The sequence below is a fragment of the Nicotiana sylvestris genome, chromosome 5, assembly GCF_000393655.2.
Source record: "Nicotiana sylvestris chromosome 5, ASM39365v2, whole genome shotgun sequence".
Classification (NCBI taxonomy): domain Eukaryota; kingdom Viridiplantae; phylum Streptophyta; class Magnoliopsida; order Solanales; family Solanaceae; genus Nicotiana; species Nicotiana sylvestris.
The window spans coordinates 990,488-1,002,923 of NC_091061.1; the positions used below are offsets into that span (position 1 = coordinate 990,488).

Here is a 12,436-nt window from a genome sequence, read left to right on the forward strand (position 1 = left end):
TTAATTTTGTATTACTTGGCATAACCAATTAAAACTTTCTTCCCTTTTTTTTCAATACATAAAACGTATTTCACAAAAATTCTGAAATCCGAGGGAGAAATCACACAAATATTTTCTTTACTATTCTAATATATGTCAACAACATAAATTTACCTTGTCTCTTGCATTGAGGTCAAACCAGTTAATAAGTAATCTCTAAGAGTATTGCACCATCAGAATTATTTGTTTCTGTGCCAGATTTCAATTGATAAGCATACACAAAAATTCAAAAGTTAAAGTAGTATTACAAAAAATATCTATTAATAAATTTTTTGGATTCAAAAAATCATATTACAACTTTGTGGAAATAAAGGTCTTAAAACATGCCTGAATACCTGATCAAATTAACATATGCATAAGCACATGATTAATCCTAATCCATTACTATTCAAAGACATACAATTTAACAACCTCATTAAAAGCAATCAGAACCAAGATATCATAATTAAGTGACATGATGATTTCGAAATTGAAATCTTAAAATTGTAAACAATCTCTTAAAAAAGTATCAACACATACCTTTTCTCGTAAAGGATACTTGTTAGTTGATCCAATTGTATTCATTTACCTTTGAAAATCTAGAAAGGTCAAATAGTTAGATGTTCTATATCATTTGTTTTACAAATAAAAAATTCAAATAAAATAATGTCTGAAACACTATTTATAAAAAACAATGAGTACTCACATAAAATACGTTTTTAATTGAAATTTTTTACTTACCAACTACTATAACATTAACTCGTGATTCTATTCTCATACATAGACCAGCTGATAACCAAATCTCATAGATGAATATCTGCAAGAAGATTCAAATTTGCAAAATCAAAAACTAAATAGAACACATTTACTTTTATAAACCACCAATATCGCAATTCATGATTCAATCTTAAAGTTTAATTTTTATCTTTAACAATAATATATTATTGAAAAAAGCAAATTATTCATCTTTCCTAGAATCTCAAAATTGCATTTGGAACATAATCGTACCAATGAACCTCAAAATATTTCTTTCAAGTGATTTGGATTCTTCACCATGCGAGAGACTGCATCATTGTGGCCATTCGTTGCTTCAATGAATGGACTTGAAAAAATCTGAAAAATATAAACACTAAACTTTATGATCAAACCAAAAATCACAATAAGAAACTTAGAGTAGGAAAATAACAATCTCTAGTAATTTTGCTACATCTATGACACGAACGTATTTAATTGCCTTCTCTTGATTAGTTTGACCACTTTTAATTTGGACTCCTTTGTAATCTTGAGACTTCTAGGTAATTTTAGTACTCCTTTCTTCCTGAAATAAGAATCAGTCTTGAATCTTTTTATTTTTGCCGAATGAAAGATTTTAAACTTGAACATTTTTTTTCCTTTTGTAAAATATATTATTTCATAAAATCAGCACTGTAATAAATATTCTTTGCATAATTTAGTAATTCTTCGTTGTAGTAAATATCTCCTTGCTAGATTATTTCGTCTATATAATATTTTCTTTTCTTTGTCCTTTGATTTGAATTCCCAAGATTGCTTCCCTTTCACGATCTTTTAATTTGCCAAAAGTATGCTTTCCACCTAACTTTCCCCATTTATATAGTAAATTTAACATATTTTTAAATTTTATCCTAAAAGTTCCAAGTAACTTTTTCACTACGCTTAATATGAAGCTTGACTATCTTTCTTTTAATATAATATGAAAAATATGAAAGCTATAAATATAAATTACAAATTATGATCATTTAGTTTTTCATGGCAACATAATCATATATATATCTAACATGTTTCGAAAAAAAACTTTTTTCCGTCCATTTTTATGACAATATAAAATAATTTTTATATAATGTTCTCATTACCTAAAAATTTGGCGAAAATTGTATATTTCAAAAGAAAAAATATAAGAATCTCTCTTGCCATTCTCTTAACTATATTAACTCAAAGCATTAATTCAAAAAATTCGGAGAACCTTTGCTCAACAGGAAAAGGTATTTGCATAAATTCTATTTAAAGCAATAATATAAAAGATATATTAGTTTGATACAATACAAATAAAAAATAATATTTCAAAAACAAGGAATGTTAGATATGAACTATTGATTCTGCCTGGTTTAATAGTACTTATATTCTGTTATCCAATTAATGCTTACTTTATTTTATCTTTGGAAGGAAATCATGAATATTCATTTCCTTAATTAAACTATGAATACATTATTTTCTCTAATTAATACTTACTTTAACTCACCACTTAAAGTAAATCATTTGTCATATAATATTACTCTAAATATGGTAATTATAAGTTACAGAATATGCAATTCCTCATAGATATATATTTTAATTATTAATTATATCCAAAACTAAATTTTTTCATTTTAGCTTGCCACTTGGCTTAACCACATACTTCGCTACTATCCTTTTAATATAATATCTCTCTCTCTCTCTCTCTCTCTCTCTATATATATATATATATATATATATATATATATATATATATATATATATATATATATATATTAAAGCAAGAAAGTTACCATATATAATTGACATTATGGTTAAGCCAAGTGGCAAGCTAATAAATGTCAATAGTATATGGTAACTTTATTCTATATTTGACTATTTTAGTTAAATACAAATATAATATATATATATATATATATATATATATATATATATACAGAATTTGAATTAAAAGATAATTTTAAATTTATAGATAAAGTTCTAAAATTCGACTTTAAATTAAAAAAAAAAATTATCCTTTTTTATTATGTTATCATACTTAATTCGGTTAATGATCATATGCAATCATGTTAGGAACTTTTGTTATTTTTTATAATTATTTAAATACTACTTCGCCTCTAGCAAAAAAAAAAAACTACTCCATATAACAATAAAACTCTTTCACATTTAAAATCTTATAAGTATAGTTCTTTGAAACACTGTAGTTAGATTTGAATCAAATGAAATTCTTTTAAAATAAATGTTATATATATGGTACACGTCTATATTTATCTAAATAATAAAAAAGAGTTTACAAAACCAAATAAAAGTTTACTTACATATATAATAAATAAACACACATGCTGGAGAAAGAAACCTCACAAAATTAATCAATATTAAAAACAAAAGTTGCTTCTTTTTTCTTCACGAAGAACATTTGTTTGAAGAGTCAATTTGCATAAATGGACATCAAACAAATATCAAAATTTTGGCTATACAATTGCTATCATTAATTTTAATTTAGCACATTCAAGGAATTGAAGGGTATAAGCTGAAACCTCTTTATTTAGCTGTAGTCAAGCCAATATTGCAAAGGTATAATATTTTTTTTGTTGAAGAATATTAGTTTTTTTTTTATGTGAAAGGTTTTTTTCCCAAACTCAACAAGAGATAAATTGGTTTCTAACTGATAATTTCTATTGCGACTTTTAAGTGTAACAAAGAGTATATATATATATATATAAAAAAATTGGCATGACGTGATTTTTTTTTAAATTTAAATAAATTATTTCGAAAAAACTCTTTACTTTTGTTAATTCAAAGATAATAAAAAGATAAGATACTTTTGAGCATTAATAAAGAGTTTTAAAATTATTATAATAGAAGTTATATCATGGATACACTAAAAAAAACCAAAATATTTTGGAATATTTACATAATATTCTGCCATATTTATTGTTTATTTTTTATAGCTAATATAAATAGATGATATACCGACAACACACGATTATACATATATTATATACGGATTATATATAAATTACACATCATTCAATTTTTTAATTTAAGTGGTCGGGTGAGCACCTATTTAGGTTGATTAGATAAAGCCAAAAGAAAAATATGAGATAATTTCAACCAAAGACTAAAAATATAATTAAAGTTTGCATGCAAATAATTTTTATTAAAACTCATCCTTTTATAGTGAAATAAATTAATTTTTTGTAACAAAAGAAATAATAACATAAAAATAATATAAAAGAAAATAAATATTGAAATAAATGTTAGAAAGATCTAAAAACGAGAAATAAAAGATGACAACAAATTTCTTCATATGTTTCATCTTTGTTGAGTATAAAAAACTTGAAAGTTAATCTCATCGATTTCTAATATATTTTTTTCGACTCAAATACATAGATTATAAGATAAGGATATCTTCGAATATTTTTTTAATTTACATTATGTGTCGTTTTTAAAAAATCACTATTACTAACAAACTACTATGATATTCGAATTTGAATTGGAATTGCATTTGAGTAGTTTGCATTAGGTTTAAGCCAAGTATGTTGTCGAAAAATAAACTACTTGATAATTTTAAGACAATATATGCAATATTTTATAATAATAATCAACTAATTTAATATTTAATGATTTAAAGAACAAATTTTTTGTATATATAGGGTATTAAAAATTCAAATTCTGAGGCTAGAGATATCAATAAACTTAAAGTCGAGTCATATTGAAATAAATCCGGCCAAATAATCATTTAAATTTTTAGATAGCCGATTAAAGTGAATTTTAAATTAAGGATAATATCTTCACTTGCATCATTATAAAGATAATCATATTATAAAATATATATATATAAAGTTTTAGAAATTGAAATTTCAAAATAGAAATATTTTTTGAAAGATAAAATCATATCAAATAGGAGTTCAAGTCGTAGTATAAGAGTCACGTCGTAATCAAAAAATCGTTTATATCGTGTCAACCTTTGTGCTTTGCCATAAATATGAGTTATTATTTCACTTGATGGCTATTTTTAGGTTCCAATGACACCTATGAGAATAATGCAAAAATAAAATTATCACTACAAGAATTGAGAAAATGTTAGTCTTTTTTCATGTAGTGTTTCTTAATTAATATCTGACTTATCTATAATTATTTAGAAGGTTTAAATGTTAAGGTTATTTACATATAATTCAAATAACTCAGATAATTAACATGATTAATGTCAAATATCAAAATGGAGTAAAAAAATTCACTAGCCAAAGAATATTTTTTTATATTTTTAGATAGCCAACTAAATGAGTTTTGAATTAGGAATAATATTTTCGATTACATTATTACAAAAATAATTATTATTGAAAAATAATGTTTTAGAAACTGAAATTTTAAGAAAGAAATATTTTTTAAGAGATATCAACATACCAAAAAAGAGTTTAAGTAGTAGTAAAAGAGTTAATCTTATCCAAAGAGTCATTCATTGTCTCAACATTTGATTGTTATGCCATAAATATGAGTTATTATTTTTCTTCCTTATTATTTTTAGGATCCAATGACACCGTAAAAAATGGTATCAAAAAAGAAAAATAGAAGAAACGGTTAATTTTTTCATGTAATTAATATCCAATGGTTATCTATATTTACTGAAAAATATAAATTTTAAGATTATTTATATACAATCTAAATAACTTAAATATTTAACATAATTAGTTTCCGCACATTCGCACGGGTACTAATAAAAGTAGATTATAAGAACGATGATTCTTTTTTTCCTCCTCATTCTTGCTGTCCTTGTTGGTAAAGATTCTTGATATAATTTGATCTTTCTCATTTGCGTGGCCTGCGCTAAGCCGTCCATCAATCTTCACCGTTCATTGCATCCAAATCTAGCTCTGGACCCACATTGATTTTCTTACACGTGTTCCTCTTTCTGTATGACTAAGAAAGTGCTAGTCAAGATTCAAGAGTATTCAATAGTGACAGTTCAGATTGGTTGTGGCCATGGCCAAAGCTATGTTGGTCCAAGGATAATTAATTGATCGCTATTTGCCACAAAATTATATTATGTATAAGATAAAGTATTACTTGTTATTGATTAAAAATAGGCTTTAAATATTTTTGTATAGTTTACCAGTAAAGGGTTTAAGACAAGAGGGGTTGTTCTGATGGTAAACAACCCCCACTTCCAACCGAGAGGTTGTGAGTTTGAGTCTCCCCAAGAGCAAGGTGAGAAATTCTTGGAGGGAAGGATGCCGGGGGTCTATTTGGAAATAGTCTCTCTACCCTAGGGTAGGGGTAAGGTCTACGTACACACTACCCTCCCCAGACCCCACAAAGTGGGATATCGGGGGTCTATTTGGAAACAGTCTCTCTACCCTAGGGTAGGGGTAAGGTCTGCGTACACACTACCCTCCCCAGACCCCACTAAGTGGGATTATACTGGATTGTTGTTGTTGTTGTTGTTGTTGTTGTTTACCAGTAAAGGGTGTTCAAAATTTAAATACGCTTATTGAATTTTTTGGTTTCGCCACTAGTTGTGACAACTATCAAAATGCTAACTAAATATTGTATTGCTAATACTGAAATTTATGTACGCATTATAGTGCGTTATACTTGCAGCCAAATGACCCCTTAGTTTATGGTTTATTTATTATTGTAAATGAGATATTCTGTGTTCACGTAAAGTTTAAAAAAGGACCGCACGCCAAAAAATATGATGTAGACAATATATCTTAATATTAATAATTACTTTCACAGCTTAAATTGCTCCCCTTCAGATTTATTACTCCCCTTGTGGTCCGGCATGATCCGGCCCTTCTCCAAACCCCATGCATAGCGAGAGCGCACCGGATTGCCTTTTTATATTGGCTGCAAATACTTGTAAGATGCGTTTACAATATTACATGGCGGATTTGAAATGAATAATCTAATATGGTTAATTTTCTCATTTTAAGTAATTTTCGGAGAACAAACCACGTCAGACACAAAACTAGTGGTACAATTAATTTAGCCAACAAGACCCCACGTTATAAACACGTAATTCGAGTATACGAATGACACGTAAGATAAATAGTTACATAGAAATAAATAAATAAATAAATAAATAAAATACATGAATTTTAAACGTGCCACCTCACCCCCTTATAAAAACAACTCAGCACCTTTACCTACCGTATATACAAAATAATACTCCCTCCGTTTCAATTTATGTGAATCTATTTTTTTTTTGGTCCGTGCCAAAAAGATTGATTCCTTTCCTTATTTGGAAACAATTTACCTGTATGCAATGATTTATAGCCACATAAAATATACGTGCCTCATTCTACGCCACAAATTAAAAAGTGTTCTTTCTTTTCTTAAACTCTGTGCACAGTTAAAAGAGTTCACGTAAATTGAAACTATATGTATAATAGAGTAAGCTGGTTTAGATACGTACACGTGTTTGATGACGTGGATATTGCCTTGGCTCTCCCTCTTTTCTTCTTCTTCTTTACTCAATTTCTCTCTCTACAATTTTCTCATTTTCTCTCTCTTGCCATATTTTCAGGTATGTTCATGTTCATATTTGTATTTATGATAATTTTTCTTTTTGTTGTTTTGTGAAAAGTTTTATCTTTTGAAGGTGAATTATGTTGAATTTGCTGTACTATTATTACTTTCTGCTGTTTTCTGAGTTATGATTGTGAAATGAAGAAAATAAATAACTAAAATTTTAAGTTTTTATATACGCCGTCAGTTTAAGAAACTTTTAATTATCTTTAGCTGTTGTAGCATATAATCTGTCTTATTTTCAATATGAAAATGCTTAGAAATTAAGAAAGTTTGTTAGTCATAGGAATGTAATTTAGAATTCATGTAACAGTGTTTTATTTTTCTTTTATTTGATATTTTCTAGTTGTAAATTATGTGGGTTGATGAGGACTAGTTTGTCATTACATCCTAGGTTGTTTTATAGATTCTTGGGTTTTCTAAAGTTTGTCCCTTTACTTTGTTTTGGATGAAGACTATGAATGGACTATTATGCCCCTGCTTCTCTTTCCTGATTGAGATATATCAATAAAAAGCAACTAATTTTTACAGGACAGAAGCTAATATTTGAAAATCCTTTTAAGGTGTTAATTATAAGAAAAGAAAATTGGACCATTAATATGAATTCAATGGCGAAGCAGGAAATTCAATAAGGGTATTCAAATTTTGAACGCCCTTTGTTAGTGGGCATACTAGGATGTTCAAAGTCTATTTTTTAATCAATAACAAGTAGTAATATTTTACCTTATACATAGTATAAGTTTTCGGCGGCGAAGGGTGTTCAGTTGACCACCCTTAGCCATACATAGCTTCGCCCGTGTATATGATACTTTAGATTAGACCATACTTGTATTAAGAAAGAGGGAAGTTTTTTTATGCCATCTTTGGTCTTGTGAAATTTTGTTGCTCATTGTTTAACAGGGCTGTATTTTATGCAGTTGGCATAATAATCTCGGTCGGTAGCGACGAAAGGAAGTAATCAGTTCAGCAGTAATTAGTAGAGCATCTAGTTGCTTTCTGATACATGGGAAATAGCAAGGAAGGAAAATCTTGTAAGCCTGAGAAATCATCTTCGACCGCACCAGTAAGCGAATACAGTAATAGTTATTGTTCAATCTGTATTGTGTGTTTGACATTGTTCTCCTATGCTTCAGAGTATCTGTGGTTATTGTTAATCTCTTCTTTGAAATTAGTCTCTGAGTAGTTGGAAAATTTATTCTTGTATTGACAGGACCAGAGCAGTATTCACGTGTATCCTGATTGGGCGGCTATGCAGGTTAATCATTTTTCGCCTTACTGTTAGATATATTCTTAGAAGGGGAGTGTTGGAGCAACGGTAAAGTTGTCTTCGTGTGACCTATAGGTCGCCGTTTCGAGCCGTAGAAGCACCCACTAATGCTTTCATTAGGGTAGGCTATCCGCATGACACTCCTCGAGGTGTCGCCCTTCCCCTGACCTTGCGTGAATGTGGGATGCTTTGTGCACCGGCTGCCCCTTTTTTGTTAGATATTCGTACAGTAGCTCTAGTGGTTGTTGATATTTAACGTAATCCAGTTAAATGTTCAGGCATATTATGGTCCTCGAGTAGCTGTACCTCCTTATGTTAATTCTCCTGTTGCACCTGGTCATGCTCCTCATCCTTATATGTGGGGACCGCTACAGGTATTTTCCAGGCCGAATCTTTCTTAATAATTTTTGCGATTCGTTTAATCGAAGTGTTAGGTAATAGATTATCGGGCTTTGGCTGCATTAGTGCTAACCGAGATTCTCCTTTTTTTATAGCCTATGATGCCACCTTATGGTGCACCATATGCAGGAATCTACACGCATGGTGGTGTTTATGCGCATCCTGGAGTTCCTATCGTAAGTCTCCATTCCAGCATTTCCATTCTTTTTTCGATATCATAACTGCTTTTTGATTCCTACTTAGGGCATTGGTAAACAACTTATAACATATTGAGCTAGACCCGCTAATTTCTTAAAGGAACGAGAAGAAGTATCTGGGAACTAGAATGAAGTTATAACTATTTTGAACAATAGATCGAGAGTGAAAAACAAGCAGCTAACTGATTTAGAATTAAGCCCTGGCCAACAACAAATTCCAGTATCTACACTTTAGAAGTCTACTGCTCATCCGTTGGTAAGAAGTTGGTGTATTTTCTGTGTTCTTTAATATGATGGAGCAAGAGAAGCGCATCTCGATTATTAATTTTAAAGATTAGTTAACAGATTGGCTCAAGTGAATAGTGATCATCGGTAGAGGGTATCATATGAAAACTCGAACCACCTTTACCAGTTCCTTTTTCTTTGTGCGATTGGGGCATTTTCACTTGGTAGGATGTACGTGTTATCTCAAGTTAAAATTTTATATGGAACATAGGGAACTGATTTCTTATAAAAAATAAAATAAAATATAAGGATCTTATAATTTCTGAATATACTTGGTTTTGTCATCTTAATATTAAATCTATGACTGTATGTTTACGGAGAGTTACTGTAACATGTAACTCTAGCGCCAAAGAGTTGTGGCTAAAACGTGGAGCATGCTCAATTTATGGAATATCTGTTTATCTGATTCCAGGTGTCTCGTCCTCAGGCTCATGGAATGACATCATCTCCTGCTGTCAGCCAAACCATGGTATATATTACTTTTAGTTCTTTCAGTGTTTGTGAACTTATTTGTTCCGGAAATGTATGCTGATAAAATATTCTTTCCTTTAGCTCGATGTATTGCCTAATGGTGGGATTGAAGCTAAATCACTCTACATTGTGTAGGATGCTGCCACTTTGAGTATGGACACTTCTGCTAAGTCTTCGGAGAATACTGATCAACGCACGAGTAAGTTAAAAGGTTCTAATGGGCTTGGAATGTCAATAGGAAATCGCAGTGTTGACAATGGCGATGGCACTGACTATGGAGCTTCTCAGAGGTTTGTGCAATATTTAGTTATTTAAGAACCATGCTCGACTCATATAAATAGAATATTTGCAAATACCCAGTCCTTACATTCTGGAGAACACTTTGTAATCCTGTTTAAGTTATTGACTAATTATTAGATTTCATGTCGTGACAGTGGGCAAACTGAAGGTTCAAGTGACGGAAGTAACATACACACAGCAGAGGTATGATCTTCTGAGATCTATAAATCCATTTGTCTCATTTAAATTTTTTTTTTTTAAATTTGTATTGGAAACTGATTTTTTCTCTTCATGCTCTAGGTGGGTGAGAACAGTAAGAAAAGAAGCCGCGAGACAACTCCTAACGACTGTAAGAGTTTGGTCTCTTTTTCACTTTGTGTCCAAATTTGCCTGATTTCATCTTTTGATCTCTCTGTTCTTCAAACTTTTAACAGCTGGTGATGGAAAGACTCGGACACGAAGCAGTCCACAACCTAGGGAAGTAAATGGGGCTAGCAAGAAGGAAACTTCTATAGCTGTTAGTCATGGTAACATAGCAGAGAAAGTAGTCGGAACAGTATTTTCTCCAACCATGACTCCTACTCTAGAACTGAGAAATCCTGTCGGTACACTAGTGAAAGCTAGTCCAACTAATGTTTCACGAATCAGTCCTGCAGTGCCGGGCGAAGTCTGGTTACAGGTACATACATGAACCAGGTGAACTTTGCATGCTTATTTTGACATAAACTTCGGTATCCATTTTTGTACTTGAACTTCGGTGTCTGCATTGTTGCTACCGTTTCTTTTCATCTTTCTCGAGTCGAGAGTTTATCGAAAACAGTCTCTCTACCTTCCCAGCCCCAGGATAGAGGTAAGGTCTGCGTATACGCTACCCTCCCCAGACCCCACTTGTGGGACTTCACTTGGTTGTTGTTGTTGAATTTGGTGAGAACTGTGTTTACGTTCTTATAGTTAAATGAAACTATAATTTCAGAATGAACGTGAGATCAAGCGGGAGAAGAGGAAGCAGTCTAATAGGGAATCAGCAAGGAGATCAAGGTTGAGAAAACAGGTAAGAGAGGAAATGTGTACATTATAGAATATTTATCTTTTGATTGAATCTTAATATATGGCCTACGTTTTACTGCTTTATATACTAGTTCTGATACATGTACTTTCTTTATTTCCCTCCTCCCTCCCAGGCAGAAGCTGAAGATTTGGCAATACGAGTTAAATCTTTAACCTCTGAAAATTTAGGACTCAAATCGGAGATAAATAAATTCATTGAAAACTCTGAGAATTTAAAGCTTGAAAATGCCGCTTTAATGGTATGACTTTGTTTCTTTGTTGAGTACTCTTCGTCAATTTGGTGGTGATATGTATATTCATTGTTCGGGCTTGTTAAATATGGTCTGGATTGCGCAGGAGAGACTGAAAAATAAACAACGAGGAAATGCAGAAGAGGTAACTTTTGGTAAGATTGATGATAAGAGGTTGCAACCCATTAGCACAGCAGACCTATTAGCAAGAGTCAACAACTCTGGTCTGTTGGATAGAACCAACGAAGATAGTGAAATTCGTGAGAATAATGCCTCAGGAGCAAAGCTTCATCAACTTCTTGATGCTAGCCGCAGAACTGATGCTGTGGCTGCTAGATGATCCATAGTCACAACCGTGATCCCCTGGTTCGAGATCTTGAAGTATAGTTTGATTGTGTAATTTTGGTGCAAGTTTCAAACTTACTGTTAACGCGCAGAAGTACAGTACAGAAATGCAGAATAGGACTATTAAACTTCAGAAACTCTAATTTTACCTAATTGTAACTTAGCAATGGAAGCTGAGGAATGCTCCTCCCCCCTCCCCCATTTACTTCAGAGTGCCATATTGCATGGTCTTATTTAAATTGTTAATGTTAATCACACTAGAAAACTTGACTGAGGAGTGAAAAGATTTTGGTTTGGATGTCTGAAAGTATTGCCTATGGAAGCAGTGAACAAGTGATCTTTGTGATATGACTGATGCCTTTGTTGAAAAATATTCTTCACATTGATTAAAGGGCAACTCGGTGCAATAAGCTCCCGCTATGCGTAGGGTCCGGAGAAGTACCGGACCACAAGGGTCTATTGTACGCAGCCTTACCCTGTATTTCTGCAAGAGGCTGTTTGTACGGCTCGAACCCGTGACCTTTCATGCATATTCTAATTCTTTTGCCTTTTAACGTCTCTATCATTCTTGGTATTACTCAGTTTTTCTCCAACTC

The 12,436-nt window shown here is 31.2% G+C and overlaps 1 protein-coding gene across 1 annotated transcript; it reads left to right on the forward strand.

The window, feature by feature from the left end:
* Positions 1-7,183: 7,183 nt before the first annotated feature.
* On the forward strand, positions 7,184-12,188 carry LOC104236419 (transcriptional activator TAF-1-like). Its single transcript, XM_009790339.2, has 13 exons — positions 7,184-7,297; positions 8,217-8,362; positions 8,510-8,554; positions 8,845-8,940; positions 9,061-9,141; positions 9,860-9,916; positions 10,054-10,208; positions 10,353-10,401; positions 10,498-10,546; positions 10,632-10,876; positions 11,171-11,248; positions 11,379-11,504; positions 11,602-12,188. Exons 2-13 carry the CDS (start codon positions 8,303-8,305, stop codon positions 11,833-11,835), a joined length of 1,275 nt encoding a protein of 424 aa, XP_009788641.1. The 5' UTR covers positions 7,184-7,297; positions 8,217-8,302; the 3' UTR covers positions 11,836-12,188.
* Positions 12,189-12,436: the final 248 nt, after the last annotated feature.

Coding starts and splice junctions, on each gene's coding strand:
- LOC104236419 (XM_009790339.2), top strand. CDS start 8,303: ATGGGAAATAGCAAGGAAGGAAAATCTTGTAAGCCTGAGAAATCATCT. Junction 8,363..8,509: donor AATCATCTTCGACCGCACCA/GTAAGCGAATAC, acceptor TTGTATTGACAG/GACCAGAGCAGTATTCACGT. Junction 10,209..10,352: donor GACTATGGAGCTTCTCAGAG/GTTTGTGCAATA, acceptor ATGTCGTGACAG/TGGGCAAACTGAAGGTTCAA.